Consider the following 25,477-nt stretch of genomic DNA (forward strand, 5'->3'; position numbering starts at 1 on the left):
TCAAAACACATTTAGATATCTCATCTTTGCATATTAGAGTTAGCTCCGTTGCAGGTAGATATCGATTGTTACACAATGAATTTGTGAGCGACACTCGCATCGTTTTCCCCAAAAAGAATGACGTTACGTTTGCAAACCCATGACGTCATAATCAATACCCATATGCAAGGGCAGATAACTCTGTAATATGCAAATACAATACACAAGTTCAACTAGTCACGTAAGCCAGTGTGTAACTAATATCCCGCTGCCCCTCATTCAAGACCAGTGCAAACAAATTGCATCAGGACTAAACACTTTAACAATCTGATTTCCCTGAGAAGAATGAGTAGACATTTTTTAGAGGTGCCCTTTATGAACTGGAGCTTGAAGGTAACTGATGAAATTTACTTGTAATACTGGAAGGTTGAAGTCCTGGTCTAGGGGTTTCACATGCTATACACTTGGTAGCTGCTTCCACATTTGGAACTAGACAGGTATCACAATCCCAATTTCCTGTTGGTTTCTTAAATTTGGCAGCCAGACTTTCCTTTACTGGAGAAGTAGCAGGTGCTGAAACAAGAGGCCCATCAGCATTAATGGTAGTCTGAAAACCTACTTTGTAACATCACTGCGTCAACAAAATTACTATTTTCTCAATGAAAGTTAAAATGTTGTTTTCAGAATCTAGTCTGATAAAGAACACAAACAACAGGCTAGGATTTGTGTTTAAAAGATCATGCAATATCCATGTGTAGAGAATTGACTTGCAGCAGCGGTTTTCTTCGAACTCCATTCAAAATGGCAGGATATCATATTGGTAAAATTGCAATAAAAATTTTGAGGTGTGAGGGATCCAGAGGGATCTTGGCACCCAACAAAGAAAATTCTTTGTCTGACAAATGACAGAGGAATCTTTTCTCTTCTTTTCAAACTATAACTTTCAAAATCCAAGATGGTGGCTGGTTGGTCATCTTGATGACCAATCAGTCCTAAATTCAATATGCACAACTTGGGCCCTAAGGAAACAACAGATGAAATTTGAGAAAAATCCCTTCAGTAATTTCTAAGAAATAGCGTTAACAAACCTTAACTATCCAAGAGAATTAACCACACTCAAGATTTTATAGGTGACATGCTAACCAAAGGGGTCATGCTGAGGTGACCCCCGAACAGGAAGTTGTTTGATTTTTGTATTGGAGCATAACGTACATCATCGTAGTTGAGCGGAATTACAAGTCTACTTTTAATTAGATTGGGTGGACCACGCATGAAATGTGATTGGAATAGTCCATAATCAAAATTTTATGTATACATAAATATACTTATTAAAATCAAAGATAAAATAAAATTTTCTGAACTAACCTGTAGCTCCAGGTTTCTTTGACTGACAAGCAACACACTTGGTATCCCCAGATTTGTTCTGTATCATACAAATGTCACACGTCCAAGATCCTTCTGGCGCTTTAAACATGGACGATAGACTTTGCTCATTGGAGGGTGCTGGTGTAGCTACAACAGATAAAGTACAGAAACTATAAATACTTTGGTCTTGATCCAAAGTCCTCCATATTTACCAACATTCCCGATTCTGATGGAAAACTCCTGATTTCAGACACCTTATCCCATTTTCCGATCACATTGTTAAAAAAGAAAGTAATCTCCCGGTTTTGAAAGACCATTCATCAAAACCCCATATAGAGCTCATTTTATCCAGGCAGAGTCAGAGATCACGCTTGTGGACTGTTTATACCTTACACTTCATTGACTGCAGGCATGACATTACCCACCTAAATAGAACACTGACATCAGAAAAGGACCCAGATTAATGTGCCTTACAAACAGAAAAGTAATATCTTGACAATGAAAATGTACAGTTGGAGATATGACTTGAAAATGACTGACGATAGTATACACTACTGCATGCCAGCACATGATCATGAATTTGCCATGAACAGTTACCCACGAAAATAATGCATGAAAATTCCTTGAAACTTTGTCATGAAAAAACCCTTAAAAGGATCATTATTCATGGCCATGAATTTGAATAAAGAAACATGAAAATGCCATGAATGCATGTTAAATTTTGACCATGAAATTGAATTATGTCATCATTCAATTTCATGGCCATGAAACCTAGGAATAATTTCATGGGGATTTTCATACCCATGATTATCCAATGAATCAGAACTATCCTTGCATCATGGCCATGAAATTCCCCTTAAAAGGAACATAATCCATGGCCATGAATTTTCAACCCATGAGAATTGCTTGTCTGATGTGATTTAACCATTTTCATTGCCATGGAACCAATACAATCACATAGTTTTGATTTTCATGAAATTGACATTAGAATGCATACTGTAAAGAAATTTGTACACTGTCATGTAGTTGATTGTAAGAATTTGGCAATGCCGTCCAGTGTATGCAATTTCATTAATTGTAAGGAATCACATCTTATCTAAAATTGTTTACTGTACCTTTAGGAACTCAGGATTAAATTCAGCATTTGTCTACAGAGTGTATAACAGATTAGTGAGCATGAAATTTCTGTTCCTGGTCATACATCAACAGACACAGCAGCCATTTTGGATTTCCTCTGTTTAGGCGGGAATATTCAAGTCATGTGACTCAAGTATCAAAATATAGAAATCACATGACTCTAATAATACTAAATAGAAAACAGAAGTCATGTGTCTCAAGTTTTAGAAAAAAGGGAGTCATTTGACTTTAATTATTGACTTTTGACAAACAAAACTCATCTTAATTAAGGCAAGGATATGAAATTACTAGTGAGTATCTTAATGAGCTAATTTCTAATTAAGGTTAATTTTCATAATTGTGAATTTTCATGGCCGTGAATATCAGTTATTTTATTTTCATAATCAACCTAAAAAAAACATTGCCATGGAATACTTTCCACTTTAGCTCTTCTATTAATTCACGGTCATCATTATTAAATCAATGGCCATGAAATACTACCTTTCATCAAATCTAAAATTCATTGTCATCACTGACAAATCAATGGCCATGAATCTCACATGAAAAAGTGATCATTACAGAAATTCATGGCCATTAACTTAGACTGATTTCTTTCAATGATAATTTCATTGATTATTAATAGAACCACTGTCAATAGTCATGGGATATTCAATTAATTCATGGCCATGATATTGATTTTTCATGGCATTTAAAACAATTCAGGAGTACACATGTAAAAAAAAAAAATTCATGGCCAGATTCATGGTATTTATGAAATTTCATGGCATTTTCATGTGTATTTTATAGCTTTTTCATGGTATTGATGTACAGTAATGATATTACAAAAGATCCGAGAGGGATCTTGGCACCGACCAAAGAATGATCAATGCCTGACCATGGCAATAGAAATCTTTTCTCTGCCTTTCAAACTTTAAATAACAAAATCCAAGGTGGCTGCCTGTTGGCCATCTCCTTAATGGATCAACCCAAAACTGCTATATGCCCAACTAGGTTCCTACGAGAAACATACAAGAAGAACTTTGATTCTTTCGAAGAAATAGACGCAACAATTTGTTTGTTTGTTTGATTATTTTAACGTCCTATTAACAGCCAGGTTAATGTAAGGACAGCCTCCCATGCATGCAGTGTTTAGCTTGTGTGAAGTGCAAGGTGCAAGCTTTGGGAGACTGCGGTATGTTCGTGTTGTGTCTTCTTGTATAGTGGAACAATTGCCCTTTTATAGTGCTTTATCACTGAAGCATGCCGCCGAAGACACCAAGCAACCCCCCCCCCCCCCAGTCATTTTTGGTCCCAAAATGCAATATACAAAATTAGGGCACTCTGAATTTCTGCTTTTCTGATAAAAGTTTGGTGTAACACTGCCCTTTCCTACAAATTCTTGCCACCTATCACAGTATCAAAGAATGAATATTGAAAATTTTCATTTTTGTCACGTTTTTGCTGAAAATCAAAACTCTCTCCTGCCAGTATCATTAATCCTTAAAATTACCTGTAGCTCCAGGTTTCTTTGACTGACAAGCAACACATTTGGTATCTCCAGATTTGTTTTGAATCATGCAGGTGTCACACGTCCAAGATCCTTCTGGTGCTTTAAACATGGACGACAGACTTGGCTCATTGGATGGTTCTGTTGTACTACCTAGGCATTAAATAACATCTTATATTATAGATTCCTAACTGAAATTTCTTGAATCCCATGTTCGGCAATTGCCAGGTACTGACTGCTGGGCCGTCTTTGGGCGAATGTTCTTGATACAAGAACACTATTCTCCGGGGTTAATATCGCCCAAACGCAATTAACATGAAGCGAGAACATTGTTATTGGAACACAATCTCACACCACCTCCAAAGCAGGAGCAACAAGAACAAACAAGAACAAACATGGCGGCAAAGTAATGGTTAACCTTTCGTTTCAATTTGATTTTCTTGTCTGTGGCCGTGAAGTGCGATTATAAAATTTAAAATATTGATGTTAATGTGAAGTTTGTTTTTGACAAATTTCCAATGATTTCTTTATATTGACGTAACATTTCCATGCACGACACGTTTAAAGATGCTCCATTGCCGACAGAGTATAAATGGTTTTCATTATTTGAACAATAATTGGTGTTTAATCGTGTATATATATGTCTAGTTAACACAAAAAATAATATAAAATGATTTATTTTGCATTTGGTGCAAGCGTAATCAGTACTTCATTCCATATATGATATAGTGGCACAGAATTTTTTCGGGATGCAATGAATTATTTTTGATATTTTTAACTTGAAGAAAAATTAGAAGCTCAAACTTTTCAAAGGTGGTAATAGTATAAAGTAAGTAACTTTTGTAACAAGAAAAATACTAAATCGTCTGCTTCTGTTTTTGATAGTGAAAAATACCATTTGTCAGTGTTGGAGCATCTTTAACAAACAGAATCGGAAAGTTTATAATATGCCCTTTAAAATGCGAGAAATGCTGGCATGATTGTCACTGATGTATTAGGCATAAAAATATTGACTGATCAGATTGAATTAAAAAGTTGAAATTTATTTTTTTGAATCTGAATTCTTTTTAAATAATTAACGTTCAATATTAAAAGGCAGTGTTGGGTTTTTTCCCAGTATTATTATGTGTATATTCAGTGGTGTCTCGGTTTCATCAATGTTAAAAAATTTGTCTATAAATTGATAAATTGCTAATTTTTCCAAGTTCCCTACTCCAGCCATCGCCATATTTGTTCTTAGGTCATGTTCACGTTGTTTGGGCGAGAATTCATAAGAACATGTTTCTCATTCTACCCTCGATCACCAAGTAATTTCTGAGTTCCCCTTCCCCCAAAGATGTTTGTGGCCTAATCATTTTACAATCCATACAGAACTCTTCGACAATTAGCAACTTAAGGGAAAAATTTCTCCATTAAACCAAATTGAGTTCGATTTTTGTATGTGCACTTACTTTTTCCAAGAATGTCCATAACACTGCCCTTTTTCAGTTCCTTTGCAGGTTCGAAGCTGCCATCAAATGATGAACTGGATTTAAAATTGTCACTTCCTAAAATATTCATCAAACCACCTTGTTTTAGCTCAGATGCAGATTTGAAGCTAGTCGTGTTAGTCTTTTCTGGAGATTTTGTGGACATAGATCCTGTATTAAAATTGAAGCCCTTTTCTTCTGACTTATTGAGGAAGTCCATAACACTACCAGACTTGAGTTCTGTGGCAAGTGTTGGCACTCCTGCTGGAGAGAGAGAGAAAAAAACTATTTTAGAAATTGTTGTCACTTTCATACCATATAGTGTGAAAACCTATAAAAATCATGGAAACCTATTCATAAAGGACAATGTAAGGTACCCCTGGATGTTACAGTTATTAAGTTGTTGGAATGAAAAGTTATTGACGAGTAAATATAAATTTAAGCAAACAATCTAATAATTCATTTAACAGATATGCAAAAAATTGAGTCCTCTATAGTGGTTTGTACCTGAAGGCTTCGGGAGTACTGGTGATGCGCCAAGGTTTGAAGAAAACTTGGTCTCTAAGCCTTTGGGACTTCCAAACTTGAAGGCAGGCGAGAAGGCGGCTGGTGGCTCTTTATTCTTCATTTGCTCAATGTCAAATGTTACAGATTTAGGCTTAATGTTGCCCTCAGTATTCATACTCAGTGGTGAGCTAAATGTGAAATCCTGCATGACAAAAATGTGGAAAATTTAGTAAGAATTATGCTTAATTGTTTTCAAATTTACAAGTATAGAATAATAGAGCTATAAAGATATCTGATAATATCAGTGTCTTATTACATAGGTAACCAATTCTCTACAATAGAGGACCATTTTCAAAAATGGATCTACTAAAGTTGATTTTTTTTTTTTGCTAACACCTGTGAATACCAACTTCAGTGTATTATGATAAACAAGAGAACCCAAAGTAATCTTCATCATTCTTAAAACGAAGGGTATTTGATTCTATCACATCTGTGAGTTGAGAAGACGATTTTTGAAAATTTAGTCAATTGTACCCCTTTTGACCCCTCTCACAGCCCCCTGGGGGGGTGGGGGTCATATAATTCACAATTTTTATTGGCCTTTTGCTTTAGATGTTTTGTGCAAAATTTCATTGAAATTGCTTCAGCAGTTTTGGAGAAGTTGAAAATGTAAATTGTTTACAGTCACACGACAGATGATGGACAACAACAGACAAAAGGCGTTTGAACAGGTCACTTGAGAATTTGTCTCAGGTGAGCTAAACATCTTACTTTTTTGGCAGAAGGGACCTTGTCCAACTGCTTTGTGGGTGTCTTCTGTATGGGTGTTGAAAATTTAAATTCTAAATTTGTCTTTTCTGCAATCTTTTCTATAGGCTTGGCGCTCTTGGTAGGTTGTGATGTTCCAAAATCAAACTGTGGTGTACCAATGATAGGAAGAGTAAAATCTGTACGTAAATTTGGTATTTCCACCTGCAAGAAAAATTTTAAAATCAAAATGATTCTCACCCTCGATATATTATAAAAGATTATGTGACAGTGTAAGTTGATTGAACGGATTTAGCAACAAGAATTAAGAGTCTGTACAGATATTGCAAGCACAACAATTGCATTATCTTAAACAAAGCAAAAAACATTTTGAAGTTATAATCAATCATGGAATTAACAAGTTTTACAGACTGTTAATGTCATCACAAATTAAGTATAGTAATATTGCTCATTAATATAAAAAGACGGCAATAATTTTAAAAGATCAACAGAAGATGTGTACCTCGTCTGCCTCATCTTCTGCCGATCTCCGACCTGGCAAGTGCTGTTGAAACTTTTTACTCTTCAGTTTACCACCCCCTGATGTTGTGCTAGATGCTTTTTCATGTTCCTGTGACGTTGGTTGACTGCAAATGAATACAAAAGTAATATTAAACATGTCCATTTTTTAAGGAACATAGTACATTCTCTTACACTTGTAAGATTTTTGGATTAATCACCAAAATATTTGTCATTTTGCTGTCATTTAACTAAAGTAAGACATATCTGCTTCATACAAATTTCTGTTCATTACAAATTGGTGACCATCTTGGTTTTTGGATTTACCAGAAAAATTAAATACTAGGTTGGGATAATTTCAGGAAAGTTTCAGTCAAAGAGCACTGATAGACCTCAGAAAGAAGTTTAAAATGTGTTTTACGATATCGGCAGTGGCTATGTCAGCATCTTTTTTTCTTCGTGTCAGAAGACCTAAAATCCCATTGTTGTCAACCTTGGAATATCTTGGAATCAACTTCAGAAAATCTAGAACAAATTATTTCCCTTGGTCCCATGGAACTTGTTGTAACAAGCTTTTAATGTATTATTACTTACCATGATTTTCAATTACAATGCAAACAATATTTTAATAATATTAGACTCATCAAGCGGATAAGATATTGGGGAAATGCATATTTAAATCCTTTCTAACTAATTTTAACATATATACATTCTGTCTTCATTAAATTATCATTTTATTTTGGTATAATACTTACCACGATGATGTTGAAGATTTTTCACTAAGAAAACTCTGAAAAATAAATAATTAACTTTGTCAAACATTTTTGCAAATAGAAGTCTTGATCTTTTTCTAGCTTTAATTTCCTGATTGACTTTAATTGTTTACTTACTTAAACATCATGTAGTCAGTCAATGCTTGGTTTGGTTACTTCATTAAGCTAAGGTAAATTAAGGATGTATGGTTTAGGAGGAAGTGGTATATATTTGCGTTAAGTCACCTTTTTACAGTTGATTTTTTTTTTAAATTCAATTGTTAAAATCAAAGATGACTGCCTGTTACCTTTATAAAAAATTTTAAAAAACCAACCCTTTCAATACATTATGAGAAATAGTGGTAAGAAGAAGATGAGGAACAAATAGATGGATGAAATGTGACTTGAACTAGGTGGGCTAAAATTACCACTTTTAAGTTAAATTTTGACAAATCCAGTGATTTAAGATTTTTTTGCTGAATTTCAACTTTTGGATACCAGTTGGTAAGAATGTTACCTTGCTTGGCTGAGGAAGAGTGACTTGTTGATAGTTACGACTGATGGAAACAGGAACAGGTGTGCTCAACTTTCCTGTTGGCGGACCACTTTGAGATTTCTGGAACGGTTAAAATATGATAACCAGTCCACAAAATTGATTTCGTCGGTTTAATTTGGAAAAGTTTTTAAATTTTACAAGCTATTAAGTTAAAAGCAGGATAAAAGCTTGACATATGATCAACAATTACTGCTGCAGAAAACATTGCTGCAGCTAATGACATCTGTAGTCAAGTCATTTTATGACATCAGACTTACTGTTTCAGAATTAACAAATGGAAATAGGATGGAGCAGCAACACCAGAATTACATACAATAAAAATTTATTTGTTTTAAACACGTTTCTGATGGCTAGGCCAACCATCATCAGAACCTGATTCTGATTGGCCTAGCCATTCGAAACATGTAAACTAAACAACCAAATAAATTATTTTTGCTCAAAATATGTTTTCAAAATACCGGCCATGATGGCCATCTTGAATTTCAGTTTGACTCAAAGACAACAACACTTGGTCGGATCGTGTCACGATCATTTCAAACAAGTTTCAACTAAATTACACATGTGGAACTTAAAAAGTTTAAAATATGTTTTCAAAATGGCGATCGTGGTGGCCATCTTGGATTTCAGATCAAAGTTTGAAATAACAACACTTGATCAGGTTTATGTTGGAATCATTTACAGTAATACAGCATTTTGCTGGATGTAAGTGCGATGTAGAACAATTGCCCAATTACAATTCATTTTTCCGGATACAAAATAGAAGATTCAACAATCTGCCATACAATTCCTTACCTGGAGTTCACGTCGTGTGTTAAGGTAGCTGGAACCTATACTATGGCGAGCTGGTTTGTAATTTGCAGGCTGAAACAAAACATTTTAAATTATGGTAACAAAATTACAAAGATAATTACGATTAATTGTCAATTATGGATATATCCAATACATGAACTGTTTAATATTCCCAGCCTAACTTACATTGAACAAGAATATTTACAGAGTGCTTACCTTAAACGAAGAATATTTACAGAGAATACTTAAGTTTAAGGAAGAAAAATTGTATTGAATGAAGAATATTTACAGAGAATACTTACATTGAACGAAGAATTCAAACGCATCACTGTGTCATCAATAGGTATTTTCTTGGCTTCCTGGAACAGTGGCGTTGGAAGATGAAACATAATAGGGGCAAAGGTACTCAAATTTCGTAACTTTAAAATTTCACACTTTCTTGCAGTTTTTTCTCAAATAATATATATTATAGAGAAAATACATGGTTACTATCTTATAACGCATGATTTTTTTGGTGGGAGACTTCAGAAATTGCTGGTTGCCTGTCTGACATCTTGTTATATACGAAACTAGGACATATCGGGGAGCCTACATATGAAATTTTATAGTAACAAACCTCTGCCAAAATCCAAGATGGCTACCTGTCAGCCATCTTGTTGACGGATTGGACCCAAAATGCGATATCTAGATCTATTGTCAAACGCTTGCTAGCCTATTTAATATTTTAGTTTAAGTAAAGGTTGAGAGGACAGAGCTCATCCACATGCAGCAAAATGTTATTTTTAATCAATGTGTTCCATATATTGTGTCGTTTAACTTTCCAGGTTCTTGTAAGCATCATAAACATCTAGCTCTGTTTCCTCTTACATTAGTGCCTTCCAAATGATATTATTAACCCAATTGTTCAGAAGGTGATGATACATGCAGTTTAAACGGTAAGTTAATAACTTTTGCAACTCTACAAAGTTATCAATTTTATTTTACATCCCCATTTTAAAAATAAAAGCCATTTTGGAAAGGTTTCGAAAAAAAGCCTACCATGCTTTACAGGATATGACTTTAAAAATAATTCAGACTTCTCTGATGCAATTCCTAGCGCTGTGCTGTGAATATAGCCTGCTGATTGGTAGACATGGAACACTTACAGACAATGGTGTTGACATCTTTTCAAGAGACTCTAAGATTTTCTGAGCTGAAGAACTGGTCACAGCACTTTTAGATGTAGTTGGTCTGACCTTCATTTTCTGATGCACAGGGAAAGATGTCTGAAATGCAGATGCTTACTTCATTAGAAATAATCATTTATCTTGCACAGATTTAAATAGAAGCAAATTGCTATTTTTGTAAGGTAAAATATACATCATACGCTCACTTAATGTAACCCATAAAAAAAATATAACATCAACTGATCACCTGATTCTTTACAAGGACCAATATGTGCATTATATTAGTCCTTACCATAATATCACGGCAAATGTCGTTTTCACCTATTAAACTGACCATGTCTGCTTATTGTGGTATATGCCATTTGTGTAGTCTCTATAATGTACCACCTGTTATCAGTAATATAATACTCGGAACACATCTGGTTTTATCACTATCTAATTAAGGAAGAATCAGGGTCTTCTGTGGGTTTGTTATTTATGAGGAGTTAAGTTATACTTTCAATATATAGACTGATAACAGAGCCAGGTCACTCTGTCAGCATCACTAGCTGGCTACCAAAAGATGGCAGAGAGCCTGGCTATAGCCAGAAAGGCGTAGACAATAATGATGACAGCATTTTCATACCATATTCAATTTAAGACAGTGAGTTGGACGAGTTTGAAGGCTTTGAATTTTTTTATATTGTTCAAGACAATTTAGATAAAGATTGGCATTTTGAGATGGTACAATCTCCAAAAGATCGATACATTCTTACAGATGTTGAGATGGGGTGGGAGAGGGATGGTAATAAGTTAGATTAAGTTTACTGGGACTTTTGGTTTGAATAAAGTCTCCCTAAAATCCCACAGCACCATGACTTCTTTAATCTGTTATTTGAGGAAGATAAGTGGTTATTTCTTGTGAGAAATAAATATACATCTGAAGTGGACCAATTAAGAGACAAAGACCATTACATATAATACCAGAAAACATTGTTACCTGATAAGGTCCAGTTACATTGAGTCTTCTCTTGCTCTGAGCAGAGGCCCCACCATATGTTGTTTTACCAGGGTAAAATGAAGATTCATGGGAACTTTCTCCCAAGAGAGAATTATTCTGAATACAAAACGATACAAATGTATAGATAGCAGCAATTATCAGAGAACTTATGAGACAGCATAACGATATTGACCTATTTCAACAAAACAGCTACTAACCCTAGGACTCCTGCAGAGTTTCAAGTATACGCATTTAAAATTTACAGAAAGACACATCGAAAATATTAATACAGTCAAACCTGCCTATTGTCACCCTGTATATTAAGTCACCCTGTCTAATGCGTCATATCCAAAGTCCTCCCTCGATATTTCCTGTATATTTCACCTTTTTAATGCGTCAACCTGTGTAACGCGTCTGCTTCATCCATTTTTTGCACATATTTCGTACAAGACCTGTATACTGCGTCACTAAATTGCCGATCCTAGTCTTGCCTACATATCAGGCAGTGGGGTACTGGCTTGATTATTAAACAAACAAAAGGGATGTGAACACTCCTTGATCGGCACCCCACTGATCCTAATTAATTAGCAGCCCGGGGCCCAGGAAACAATATTTTGACCTTTCAATAAATTTTGTGAGAACAGCTAGTGAGCATTACATCAAAGACAAATTCTGCTTATAACTGTAAATGATTTAGTCACGTTTATAAAGTTTAATAGGCCTAACACTCAGGTGTAAGTCACAAGCTTTGCAATCGTAATGGCCGCCATTTTGGGTAATTGTAATACTAGATCCGGAATGGTTTAGAATTTCCGGATCTCACTAATAATCATGTTAAAAATAATGGAAGAGAATTAATTTTCCAAAATTTTGGTGTAAATTTAAAATGAAAAATCTGAATAAAAAATACTAGTTATAAATAATTAAATTTTAATGTTTTTGATAGTTATTTATAATTAATTCCAAAATCAAATAAATCAAATTTCAAAGAAATTTACTTTTGTTTTCTCTCTCTCTAAAATACAATTTGACTACTACTGTAAAAGATTAAGAATATTTAAGTAATTAGTATTAAAGTGCTTCTGTTGTGATGAAAAATAAGTACATTTACAATTGTTAAACATTTAAAACTAATTTAATTAAGCCCTAATTAATGCAGTATATTTTCCAATATTTCATAGTACACAATGTATATGTTATACATAGTATGGTGTCGCGATCCTTCGGTAACCTGTATATTAAAACACCTGTCTAATAAGACACATTTTTGTCTGTCCCTTGGGGTATCTCATTACACAGGTTTGACTGTATATACAAAGAAAAACAATCAAAACAAGAGGCAAAAGGGCCTTAACGGTTATCTGACAACCTTGGCAACAGTTCAATAGACAAGAGATCACAGAGAGATCTTGGTGCCACAAAAGAATGATTTATGTCTGACAATGAAAAAAAGGATCTTTTCTCTGCTTTTCAAACTACAAACTACATATAATTTGATAAAGATCCCTTCAGTAATTTTCTAAGAAATAGTGGTAACAAATTCAACAATCAAAATCCAAAATGGTGGCCTGTTGGCCATTTTGTCCCAAAAATTGAATATGCACAACTAGGGTCCTTAAGAAACCTACATATGAAATTTGAGACAGACCCTTCTATTTACTTCTAATTGTCAGACCCCCCCCCCCCCCCCTCTTGCCCCACAGGGGTTAGAGTTACGACTTTTTTCATTGCTTCCCTTCGATGTTGATAGGTATGACTGTATCAGTTAAGTTTATCAAAACAAACATTTTTTTGCTCTCAGAAGACTGACAATTAATTTTTAAGTTCAGGATTCTAATGAAATAGTGAAAACATACCTGAAGAGGTGCCCCGAATAAGGATATGTCAAATCCAGGCTTATAGCGATCTGTAAATTTTTGTTTCCTTGCTGTGAATCCTTCAGTCCAAGTTGTTGATTTGTTTAAACCTAAAATAATTCAGTAGTAAACAAAATGTCCTCATCCTAAAAATTGTAACAAATTATATTCCACTTTCCAACACGGTTTTCTTTATATTTTGCTTGATTTTCCAAAATGACTAAGAAATTCCCTGACAATTTCTGATTTTATATCTGGTTTCCTGCCTGTACTATCTGATCCACTACTGTTGTGCAAAAGTCTATCATTTATTGAAAAAACAACAACAACAAAAACAATTTAAATTTGACGAATTTAAGTCAGATACAAAGCAAACCTGTAATCTGTTCCCAAGGTTCCAGATGGGGTCTAAAAAGGACCCCTGCTTATCAAGAACCTTACAGGGATGAGACTCATTCATGTACCATGTGATACCTGATAACGTTTGTGATGGACTACTAATATCTCCATTGGTGTAATCTTCCAACTGAAAGGACGTTGGCGTGGGATATCATCTTTTGAGGTCATTCCATCACTAATAGAAACTATAGTCCCACATAAACATTATCAGGTATCACGTGGCACATGAATGAGTCCCATTTAGCAAAATTTGTATACTATTTGATGATGACAAGATAAGCAAATAGTCTGAATAACCAAATAAAACAGAGGAACACACATGAGAACTCACGATTTACGGATGGGGGTAGGGTGTCTTCCAGTTCTTCATTATCAATGCTCTCACTATGGTTACAGGCAGATGAAATGTCTGCTGGATTGACCTGTGTGTGACTTGGTTCTGATATAACATCACCTGGCCCTGCAGAACTGTCACTCTGCAAGCGATCCCTTCCAGATGTGCAATCACTTAGGAAATTTCTGTTTCCATTTACTGGCTTTGAATCTGTAAAACAGGTAATGCTATGAAAATTCAAAAAATATATCTCCAAACATTCACATTCTTGTCCAAAGATAAAAAGTACCATATTTTCTCCAATAAGGGCGCCTTTATTTGAGATCATTTTTCTGAAACGGACTATAGTCGTTTTCTCGCAGGAAATTATTTGATTGCGTCATTTCCACATGGTCAGTAAACAGCGGACAGATGCAGGCTGGCCTTTAAACTACGCTAAAGAAAAGGGGAATAGACAAGCTGCCAAGCAATTTAAAGTTGACAGAAAATGTGTGCAGCGATGGCGGAAAATGGAAGAGAAAATCTCCGAAAGTGATGTTAAAAACCGTTAAAAGTAACCCGGTGGTGGACGAAAGGTACAGAACATCGATATTGAGAAAAAACTGTTAGAATGGTTCATGGAGCGAAGAGAAAAAGGAGTACGAGTTACAGGAAAAGCTCTCCGGGACGAGGCCTTTCGTTTGCATAGAGAAAATGGCACACAGTCATTTAAAGCTTCCTGCGGGTGGTTCTCTAGATTTAAAAAGAGGAATAATATTTCATTTATAAGGACCACTCACATGGCTTGAATCTGTAACATCGATATCGCCTACATACCCAAAGGGTGCACGAGCAAATTACAACCAGCGGACGTGTCATGGAATCGTTCTGTCAAAGCACATTTTGCCGAGAAATATGACGAGTGGTGTTACAAGAGGGAAGTTAGCATCACCGCACATGGAAATAGGCAACCCCCTACCAAGGCCCTGATGCTCAAATGAATCAAAGAGTCCTGATGAAATGTGGCATTAGTAATGCCCTTGACGGGTCGGAACATGATATGTTTCTGATGTCTGACAATGAGGAGGATGAGGAGGATTGCCAAGGTTTCAATCAGAAAGATGTTGAGATTGTAGAAAATGTCCATGAAAATGTGAAAAATGATGCTAATATTGCAATGGAACTGGACACCCGAAAGTGAAAGTGAAATTGAGAGTGACATGGAGGAGGCATCTGATTAGATAGCATAGGTCAATAAGCTTGTCTTAGTTGTCTGTATCACGTTTTGATAAAATCAGACATCGTTTTCATGGAGACTTACAACATTTGGATTTACAGTTGAATGTGAATTTTGTGACTTTACAACTGCTGTGTATTTCTGTTAAAAAATGGATAATTAAATTCACAAAAGGTAAGCATCTTGTTTTTGTTGTTTGGAAACACATTTTTTTTCTACAACAAGAGGCCCAAGGGCCTTAACGGTCATCTGACTATCTTGGCAATAGCTGTTTAGGAAAATAATTAGATATGGTGTCATGGTAGCCATCTTCAATCTGGGATCAACCAGAGATATAACAACACTTTGATAAGATCATATAAGCCGCATTTCATGTTTCAAGTTTCAGTTAAATTGCACTGGTAGAACTTGAGAAGTTCAAAATGTGTTTTCAAGATGGCATCTGTGGCAGCCATCTTGGATCATCTGTGGCAGCCATCTTGGATTTTGGATCGACATAAAATATAACAACACTTGGTCGGGACCATGTCAGGATCATTTCATGCAGGTTTCAGCTTAATCACACTGGTAGAACTTGAGAAGAAGTTCAAAATTCAAGATTTTGGAATATTTGACTCTCGTGACCTTGAAAGTAGGTCAAGGTCATTCATTTCCACAACTTTGATAGCCCTTTATCTCAGCATGCTACTGACTAAATATGAATACCCTGGACCTTTCGGCTAATTAAAAGGTGTAGTTAAAAGATTTTAGCTTAATTGACCCCTATGACCTTGAAAGAAGGTCAAGGTCATTCATTTTTATAACTATGGTAATCCTTCATCCCAGCATGCCACCAGCAAAATATGAGTATCCTGGACTTTTGGGTTAGTTAACAAAAATCGTTCAAAGAATTTAGCCTATTTGACTCCTGTGACCTTCAAAGTAGGTCAAGGTCATTTATTTTCACAACTTTGGTAGCCCTTCATCCAAGCATGCTACAGTCCAAATATGAGTACCCTGGATCTTTCGGTTAGTTAGAAGAAGTCGTTCAAAATTTTAGCCTATTTGACCCCCGGTGACCTTGACAATACGTCAAGGTCATTAAGATTCACAACTTTTGTAGCCCTTCATCCCAGCATGCTGCAGGCCAAATATGAGTACCCTGGACCTTTTGGTTAGTTAGAAGAAGTCGTTCAAAGATTTTAGCCAATTTGACCCTGTGACCTTCAAAGTAGGTCAAGGTCATTTATTTTCACAACTTTGGTAGCCCTTCATCCCAGCATGCTACAGGCCAAATATGAGTACCCTGGACCTTTTGGTTAGTTAGAAGAAGTCGTTCAAAGATTTTAGCCTATTTGACCCCCGGTGACCTTGACAGTATGTCAAGGTCATTCATTTTCACAACTTTTGTAGCCCTTCATCCTAGCATGCTACAGGCCAAATATGAGTACCCTGGACCTTTTGGTTAGTTAGAAGAAGTCCTTCAAAGATTTTAGCCTATTTGAGCCCTGTGACCTTGAAAGTAGGTCAAGGTCATTTATTTTCACAACTTTAGTAGCCCTTCATCCCAGTATACCACAGGCCAAATATGAGTACCCTGGACCTTTTGGTTAGTTAGAAGAAGTCATTTAAAGATTTTAGCCTATTTGACCCCTGTGACCTTGAAAGTAGGTCAAGGTCATTTATTTTCACAACTTTGATAGCCCTTCATCCCAGTATGCTACAGGCCAAATATGAGTACTATGGGCCTTACGGTTATTGAGAAGAAGTTGTTTGAATGGAAAGTTTACGCACGGCGCACGGCGGACGGCAGACGACGACGGACGGTGCATGATGACTATAGGTCATCCTGACCCTTTGGGTCAGATGACCTAAAAAGTCGGGAGCGTCCTTATTAGGAGAAGCTCTCTTAATAGGGAAAATACGGTAATTGAGGATTTTTTTGCAAGGCTACTGAAATTCTTTACTGATAACTACAATTTCCTCTACCTTGCAGAAAAGTGTTGGATTGTACTTGGCTCTTCATCGAGACATCTCCGGTCCGGGGGGATTCAATATTGCTCTTTTTGGTAGAGAAAGTTGACGTTGGTTGTGGCTGTAGGGACTGGTGAGATGGTATTGAAGGGGCTAAAGGTAAAGAAGCCCTGGGGGATAAGTTGGCTATACCATTTCTCGTCAATGGTACAAACTTTGGGGGATACCCATCTTTGGATTGAATCCTATTATGCTGCTGATGAGACTGCAGAGAACTCTGGAAAAATAAACTTGTGCATCTGAGAACTGAGACAGAAAATGTTTTACTATATTTACTTCCATTTATTACAAACTAAGTTTTCATACATTTCAAAATTTAATTATGTTATGATATGATTATAATCGATAATCAGTTGATATGTTCATTCCGATTCTGATAACTGATTATGAAAATCGAAAATTGCTAATCAAATTAATCAATGTTTCAGGGTCAGATGACATTAACAAACATACACTATACAGGCAGACATATGTCTCATATTACAATTTTACCATATACTGCGGCTCCTGGGCGGGAGGAATTGGCTGTTCATCTTTTTGCGGACTTGGCTTTTTCACACTATTCACCAAGTCAGACAACCAAGATGGAGATATTAATTCTTTGACTGTGTCTGTAACTTTCCCAAGGAATGACTGAAAGTATACAATACATATCATGTTATAATAACTAAAAATGTCACATTTATGCTTAGGCTACTTCCACATGAAATCAAGACTTCACAGGACAGGTATGGTAGTACTTTAGTCCCAGCCCACATTTTGGTTGACATGACTGCAAATCATGCGTGTCAAAGAGTAAATATCTCAAGTTTTTCTCTTTAATTTAAATACCTTTGTAAGGAACCTTTGAATATTTATTATATGTTTATAAATGCAGATCATTAACAGAACATCAAACTCCTGTGGTTTACCTGTCATCCAAATTCACTGCATTCATTGTGACAATATAAAATGTTCTAACATCTCATTACAGTTAAGGAAGGTTCAAGCATACAAAAGAAAGTGGGTTTTTCTTCAACCTTGAAACCAGAAAATTTAATACCATAAGGAATTTTTGTGGACATATTAAATGAAAATCAATCAAATGGTATCAAATACTGCAGAATTACTCCACGGACTAATAGAATCTTACATGGACCTGTAAAGTGGACAGGGATATTTCAACCCAAGTGAAAGATTTTGGTTGGTCAACATCATTAAGATTGCCAAGGGTAGACAACCAAAATCTTTAATTTTTCACAGGGGTTGAGATATCCTTGTCCACTTGACAGACCAAGTTAGTTTTATTTTTCCCCAAGAAAATTTTCTTCTTGTTTACAGCTAGACATGCATGCACATCTGCACTACAGGGTTTCGAGAATACAATTTGCCTTTGATTAGTCCCACCAACAGGTGATTATGATAACTGACAACAATTGTACTTTACCCGCATCTGTTTAGGATCTGAAAATTCCCATATATTGAGCACTGCTGCTTGCCCGATCGGGAACCATTGGCACATACACATGGAGATGTATTTATTTGGGGTTACAAATAAATCAAAGACAATCATATATATTTTTAATTACTTCTACTTCAAATTATTTGGTAATCTTTGGACATAAAGGAAAAATAGATTTTTTGTATTCCTTTTCCTATTTATGAGAATTTGAGAGCAACGTCTGTGGGAACCCATCTTTAACTGTTAAAAGTAAAAAAGAAGAAACAATAGATCATCTGCTGCGATTTCACGTAGGTTTTGCTTTAAATTATATTATAGATGGTATTTTTAATGTAAACTGTACAGTTTATTATTGAAAAAAACCCGTCAAACTCCTGTGATATTACCGATTTCAGGTTTTGTCATCTAAATCCTTTCACTCTTCTGTACGAGAAAAAAATGTTGACTCACCAGACACCTGTTTGTTTACATTTGTCAACATTAACCTACGTGTTATCAGACTTGGCAATAAAGTCAAATCTAGCATACTAAGCTATATAACCAGATTTAGCAGTCATAATGAACCCGTTATCATTGAATGTTGATGAAATTTGACATCAGTCTACTGGTAGATGTACAGCCTAACGAGATTTCATCTTTGTCAAACACTTACTTTCCGTCGTTCATACGGTTTCGTCTGATTCGCTACCTTCTTGTTTCTTATCTTGCCACCACCCTCCTCAGACATATTGATATGACGTCCGAGATGGAGTGATAAAAGCGCTTATTTGGGTCCTTTTCCTGTTTCATTCAAGACCATGCGACTTTCTAGAATGGAAAAGATGGCGGTATTAACAAGACAGATGATTGGCTGATCGTCGCACGTGATCTTTAAATGTGTGTTGAGGTCACTGAGTAAAGATTTCGCTACACGGGAGGCTACTCTGCTTGTGGAATTTCTCCTGCCTGTGACGATTAAAAATATTTAGGCCTAACAAAATATTTTTTTTTCTTATAACTTACCGCATTGTTTGATAAGCTTCCTGTTAAACACACGGTCCGTGTGTCTGTAGAAAAATTAATTGATTTCGAGAAGTGAGTATTTTTCAATCAACCCGTCTTTTTGCTTTAAAAAGTAGACTGTTACGATGTTAGATCTAAGCTTACAATGCAAGTTATAAATGCATGCAGTTTACCTACTGATGCCAATATAATAAATCATTGCTGATATGATCGAAAGCCACGCAATGACGTGAATACATACATCATAAGATGGCTTTAGATAGTATTATCATAATTGTTGTTGTGTGTAGACTGTGTGTCAAAAATAATGCACGGTTTTAAAAAAAACACACTGAGATCGCGGGAAAACTTGCGAGCATAACATTACGGGACGTCGTCATGACGTCATCCCTCGATATAGGAACGTCATTGTGAGTGACGTACTCCTGTTTATTGCGAACATGGTAATATCTAATGGATGCAAAGATAAACGCAATGTTGTGTCCATAGAAAAGAATAGGACACACAGAAGGAGAAGTTTGCCACGAATAATGTTCAATGCATTCGAGGCTGGTAAGTAAAATGTCTCACTTCATACAATGTAACATGCCAAGCAGGGGCGTAAGAAGCGTGGGGGGGGGGGGGGGGGGGGGGGGGGGGGGCCCCCCCCCCCCCCCCCCCCCCCCCCCCCCCCCATTTTCGCCGACTGAAATTTTCTTAAAATGCTTATTTGAAAGAAAAAAGGGTCCTCCTGCACATTTTTCGTACTTCATTCTAGAAAATTTTCCGCTGCGCGGCGCATTTCCTAAAACGTTCAAGCACATAATGTCAAACCTTAAATAGTAAAAATTCAATACACACGAACTAGACTAAAATGTCCATCAAGGGATTCTATGTACTATTTTTTTTTTTAAAATGTCTCTTAAAAGATCAATCTGTTTATGTATTAGCGAGACAATTAATTCATTTTTTTTATGTTACACAACAATGTGCCGATGGTGTGAAGCCGGTGTATTCAGATCGAGTAGGGTTGCATAATATTATGACGACATAATTATCATATCTAAATGCAGGTAGCTTTAAATCGAATAATACCATGTTAAGAACGCTTTATAATCATTAAATACATCGTAAAACTCATCTCAGCCATTATAAATCGTATTTTTTTCCCGGGGTAGACCCCCGGACTCCCAAACACCAATATCCCGCGCTTTCGGGCGCTCGCAAATTCATCAAAACTCATTTAAGCTATTCTAAATCGTAATATTTTTTTCCGGGGGAGGCCCCGGACCCCACAAACACCAAAATCTCGCGCTTTCGGGCCCTCGCAAAATCATCAAAATACATTGTAAAACTCATCTCAGCCATTCTAAATTATATTTTTTTCCCGGGGGTCACCCTCAGACCCCTAAAACACCAAAATCTCGCGCCTTTGGCGCTCACACGCTAATTTGGCCAATTTGCGTATTCGTTAATTTCCTTTTAGCGACCCCACTGTCTATAAATGTGTACAAGGATTAAATTTAATGATATATGAAAAATGTACATAAAGCATGTATGGTTAGGAGTTGAATTAATCTCCTCCTGTAGGTGCGGCGGGGGGGAGGGGGGGGGTAGTCTTCCTACGCCACTGCCAAGTAACCAAATAACAGTGACTGTCCTAACAAGCTAGAGACCGTACTGTTTTATAGGCTATTGTTAGGTCTTATGCACGTTGTGCCTTAAAGGGCCACTACCTTTCCGAAACGGTTTTTAATTTTTAAAATAGGAATGTAAAACGAGTTCAAAAGTTTTGTAGAGTCGCAGAAGTTATTAACTATACGTTTACTAGCACACTTATCATCACCTTCAGAACTGTTTAATTAGAATAAATAAAATGTTAATTTTCATAACGCGGGTCGTTTTATGTTTCCCGCCGTCGTCCTAAATGCCGCGCGGTAGTTGACTATCGCTGCGCCAGACGGCAAAACAGCGAAATGAATCTCCACTGTTATCGTACATTAGACAGGAAATCTTGCATATGTTTGGTGTTGTAACCTCATCTTAAGCCATCGATATATATTTTCTTTTGTTATTAATGTTTTTAAGAAACCTTTAAATTTTGCTCCGGAAAGGTAGTGGGCCTTTAAAAGGAAACTAGTGCAAAAATTGTATTATAACTCGTGCAAAATGAATGACCGGTACTGAATATCTAACAGTTATGATTTTAGTAGTTACAATGTTCACCAACTTCCAATAGACCTAATGGGTGTTTCGAGATCCCAAAACTTGACGAAGACGGTAAAGTATTTACCGTTGATTAGTCCCACCCTCAGGTATTTATGACGTCAAACAAATCAGGTAAAAACACGACGTCACAATCGATATCACCGGAAGGTTAGACTAATCGACAAAACTATGCAGAGACGACCCTTAAATTTTCCTATAGAAAAGCATTACAAAAGTCAGAAACTTAGATATAATCATCAGTTTCTCATCAGTCCAACATCATTGGGAAGCCACAAAAGGCTTGTAAAGATGTATAGTGATATTTACAATAATGGTAAAATATTTAAAGTGATTGCTTAAATCCTTAATAGTATGTCCTAGGTTTATGTATAATATACTGTCTTTCCTAGGTTGATGGTGAAAATTTCATGGCGTGGTTTTTCCAGTGCTTGTTTAGTCTATTTTTTGAAAATATTCAGGTTCTCAGCATTGACCACATCAACAGGGAAAGAATTCTAGGACTCCACTATCCTGTTACTGAAAACATTTCTTGCCGAGTTGAGACGAAAAGGTTTCTTGTAGAGTTTTTTTTTTATTATGACCTCTTGTACCTGTGTGTCTCATTGGAGTACACATGTTCTCACTGGTAACAATATCGATTTTGTTGATTATTTTGAAGGTCTCCACCATATCGGCCCTCAGTCTTCTGTATTCAAGTGTTGGGATACCCAAGGTCTTCAGTCGGTCTGGATAGGAGGGTCGGTCTGGATAATATCTAAGTCTCTGCAAAAGTTAAGAAACAATCTTAAAGGCCCACTACCTTTCCGGAGGAAAACATAAAGGTTTCTTAAAAACATTAATAACATCAGAAAATATATACCAATGGCCTAAGATAAGGTTACAACACCAAACATATAACAGTGGAGAGTTATTTCGCTGTTTTGCCGTCTGGCGCAGTGATAGTCAAGTACCGCACGGTATTTAGGACGACGGCGGGAACTGCGTAAGACGACCCGCGTTATGAAAATGAACATTTTATTTATTTTAATCAAATTGTTCAGAATGTGATGACACGTGTAGTATTATAAGTTAATAACTTTAGCGACTATATAAAAATATCGATCTCGTTTTACTTTCCCATTTTAAAAATTAAAAGCCGTTTCGGAAAGGTGGTGGACCTTTAAAGCATACTCAACATGTAATTTTAAATACATCAAGGACGTGTATGAGAAGGATAAGTCACACTGCGTTTTGAGAAAGTACAAGACAGGAGCTTTTGGTGTTTTTGTGCACTGACCGTGACGTTGGGCGACGACTGATTTTCCTTTGATATCCGCCGGCGCAGCGGGTGCGAGGGTAACTGTCTTAGTTTCTGAAGCGCGCCAATATTTTTTGAGCTGTCGTATTTTTTCAACGAAAATTTAAGACATAACCTCTTAATATTCCGTCCTTAAAGCAAATAATGAACGTTGTGAAATTTAATAAACTTTACATTGGTATTTCGTTTGACTCGATAAGACAAGTATTTGTTGAGAAAAATGGTTTTTATTCCCGGTTCATAGGCATCTCGCGTGGTGTTTAGTAAAGTAAAGAGACAGTCACGAATCCTTCTCACTTATAAATCCTTGAATACATGTACATATATATGCTGTATTAAAAATTAAAAACTGTTCAAGCAGATGAGAAAGATCGGCATCTTTGTCATTTATGACAATCGGCCCGTAACGTAAGTTTTTACCTATTTCTTTACAATTTTGATACGAGTAAGGGTTTTCTCCCTTCTATTGGTATAAGCTGAAGATCAAACAACTAAATCAATGCAAGCTATCGTTTACTCAGTTTACTCTAGTTCTAATACACACATTACGTGTTAGGTGTCAATATTCGGTTACCTCGATCAGAATCAGTTGGGAGATTTGCCCTTTTAGAAAAAAATGTAATTTCGTTGATCAATAACTGCTGCATGCATAATCTTTTAAATACATTTTATGATTATAATACAGATCCTGTTAGATCAGTTGTAGCGCGAAGTTCAATGAGTCTTTATCTGTGTCAAAGCCGAGTCCTTGTGTGGAGTGAAAACTTTAACTAGCTTGTTTTAAATACGATACTATAGAGAGCTAGCGATATAGTCAGATCAACACTGAAATCTACACCCCGATAGGATAGAATTACATATGTTTATTACACTAAATGTTTGACAATACGCGAGAGACGTCAGGAATGTGTACCACGGCTGCCAAACGGCAGTGAGTGACTGGGCGACATAGGTATAGCATGTGTGTACATTGTATACCTAATATACGCATGTATTTACTGTCTCGGACAACTTCAATAATACAGGATATAACCATCATTTAGGATTCGATTGAAAAAAAAATCGGAGTGAATTTAGCGACAAGGGATATATTTTAGCGGTTTTTAACTTTCGCGCCTCAGTGCAGTTGAAGCATCCCGAGCCGGATGCGGACCGAGTGTTTCCGGCGGTCAGTCTCAGACCTGACGTTGACACAGCGTCCAAGAGATGATTTGGAAAGGTTTTACATGCCCACATCAGTGGTATCTGTCCAGTACGATGTTCCACGGATTCTTGGACCTTTTTCCAGCCCACTTCACAGTAGTCAAGGTGCTCGTCCCCGGCGCCCACTACAGATGTCCTCATCAGTCAGTCAACCAACTCCACATAGACACAGCCTCAGGATAGAGGCCAGCAGTTATAATATAAAGGCTGATGAGGGTAGCTCCTCAAAAGAGGGCACCAACACAAGGGCTGGTGAGTGGGATAACAGCTAGGTGTCTAGTTTCAGTTTCAATGGTTAGATCGCGGTCGGTTGAATTTTATTAAGTTGCTCTATAAATTCACATATATATGTTTCTGTAAAAAACGACAAGGATATGATAATAAAGTGATATAAAAGATGCCCACCGCTTAAACCGCAAAAAAAAAACAAAAAAAACCCCAAACAAAAAGCAGCAATTCTAATTAACAATTTACAAACTAAAAATGTATATGCATATTCATAAAATATTTATCTTAAAATTCACCTCCCATTTCATTCATTACATCATCTACACAGAGTATTATTCATGATAATTAACATCATCAAATTTATTTGATTTTTCACACTATTGGGAGTTTGTGTAAAAAGAAATACACATGGAGGGGTTGAAATTTAATATATAGTTATAATTAATTTTTCTTTGTTTTCATACCAAATCTGGCTTTCTAACTGGCCAATATTTTTTTTACATACCACAATGAAAAAAAAATCCGAGAATGGCGCGAAACCCCGACGTTATCGTGACGTCACAATAGACATTGACGTTGCGTATTGATTCGGAAAAAAGAATTCCTTGAAAAACCACTATAATGTTACATTAAAACATACTTCATTTTATCAAATAGAGTATACAATTAATTATAAGTATTGATGTCACTATTCTTAATTTTATCGGGGTATGAAAAAAAAATTGTTTGCAAACTTTTGTGCTTTAATATAATTCAGGGGTCATCTATGTTTTCTTTTAGGCAAAAAAAAATTGTCTGTTTAGGAATATATTGGCAAAAAAAAAATTAG

The 25,477-nt window shown here is 36.1% G+C and overlaps 2 protein-coding genes across 7 annotated transcripts in view; one reads left to right on the forward strand and one right to left on the reverse strand.

Annotated features, from left to right (window-relative positions):
• Positions 1-19,554, reverse strand: part of LOC138325365 (nuclear pore complex protein Nup153-like) — a 29,551-nt gene extending 9,997 nt beyond the window's left edge. For 2 of the 4 annotated variants that reach the window (XM_069270964.1, XM_069270962.1), the window contains exons 1-18: positions 19,363-19,554; positions 17,762-17,902; positions 17,225-17,486; positions 14,038-14,250; positions 13,308-13,417; positions 11,452-11,568; positions 10,452-10,571; positions 9,609-9,665; positions 9,310-9,378; positions 8,479-8,577; positions 7,965-7,999; positions 7,214-7,337; positions 6,715-6,915; positions 5,944-6,145; positions 5,419-5,700; positions 3,971-4,120; positions 1,345-1,491; positions 391-552 (exon numbers count right to left, since the gene is read on the reverse strand). In XM_069270964.1, the coding sequence (XP_069127065.1) occupies positions 391-552; positions 1,345-1,491; positions 3,971-4,120; positions 5,419-5,700; positions 5,944-6,145; positions 6,715-6,915; positions 7,214-7,337; positions 7,965-7,999; positions 8,479-8,577; positions 9,310-9,378; positions 9,609-9,665; positions 10,452-10,571; positions 11,452-11,568; positions 13,308-13,417; positions 14,038-14,250; positions 17,225-17,486; positions 17,762-17,902; positions 19,363-19,437 (2,566 nt within the window). In that variant the 5' untranslated portion in view covers positions 19,438-19,554. The remainder of the gene's footprint in view (positions 1-390; positions 553-1,344; positions 1,492-3,970; positions 4,121-5,418; positions 5,701-5,943; positions 6,146-6,714; positions 6,916-7,213; positions 7,338-7,964; positions 8,000-8,478; positions 8,578-9,309; positions 9,379-9,608; positions 9,666-10,451; positions 10,572-11,451; positions 11,569-13,307; positions 13,418-14,037; positions 14,251-17,224; positions 17,487-17,761; positions 17,903-19,362) is intronic. The other 2 variants (XM_069270966.1, XM_069270963.1) reach the window with 1 other exon arrangement.
• Positions 19,555-20,112: 558 nt separating this feature from the next.
• Positions 20,113-25,477, forward strand: part of LOC138325367 (uncharacterized) — a 173,199-nt gene continuing 167,834 nt past the window's right edge. Inside the window, exon 1 of one of the 3 annotated variants that reach the window (XM_069270973.1) lies at positions 20,113-20,264. In XM_069270973.1, coding sequence (XP_069127074.1) covers positions 20,153-20,264 — 112 coding nt within the window. In that variant the 5' untranslated portion in view covers positions 20,113-20,152. Of the gene's footprint in view, positions 20,265-24,170; positions 24,673-25,477 lie in introns of those variants that run through there. The other 2 variants (XM_069270972.1, XM_069270970.1) reach the window with 2 other exon arrangements.

The sequence above is a fragment of the Argopecten irradians genome, chromosome 6 (genome assembly GCF_041381155.1).
Source record: "Argopecten irradians isolate NY chromosome 6, Ai_NY, whole genome shotgun sequence".
In the NCBI taxonomy this organism is placed as follows: Eukaryota; Metazoa; Mollusca; class Bivalvia; order Pectinida; family Pectinidae; genus Argopecten; species Argopecten irradians.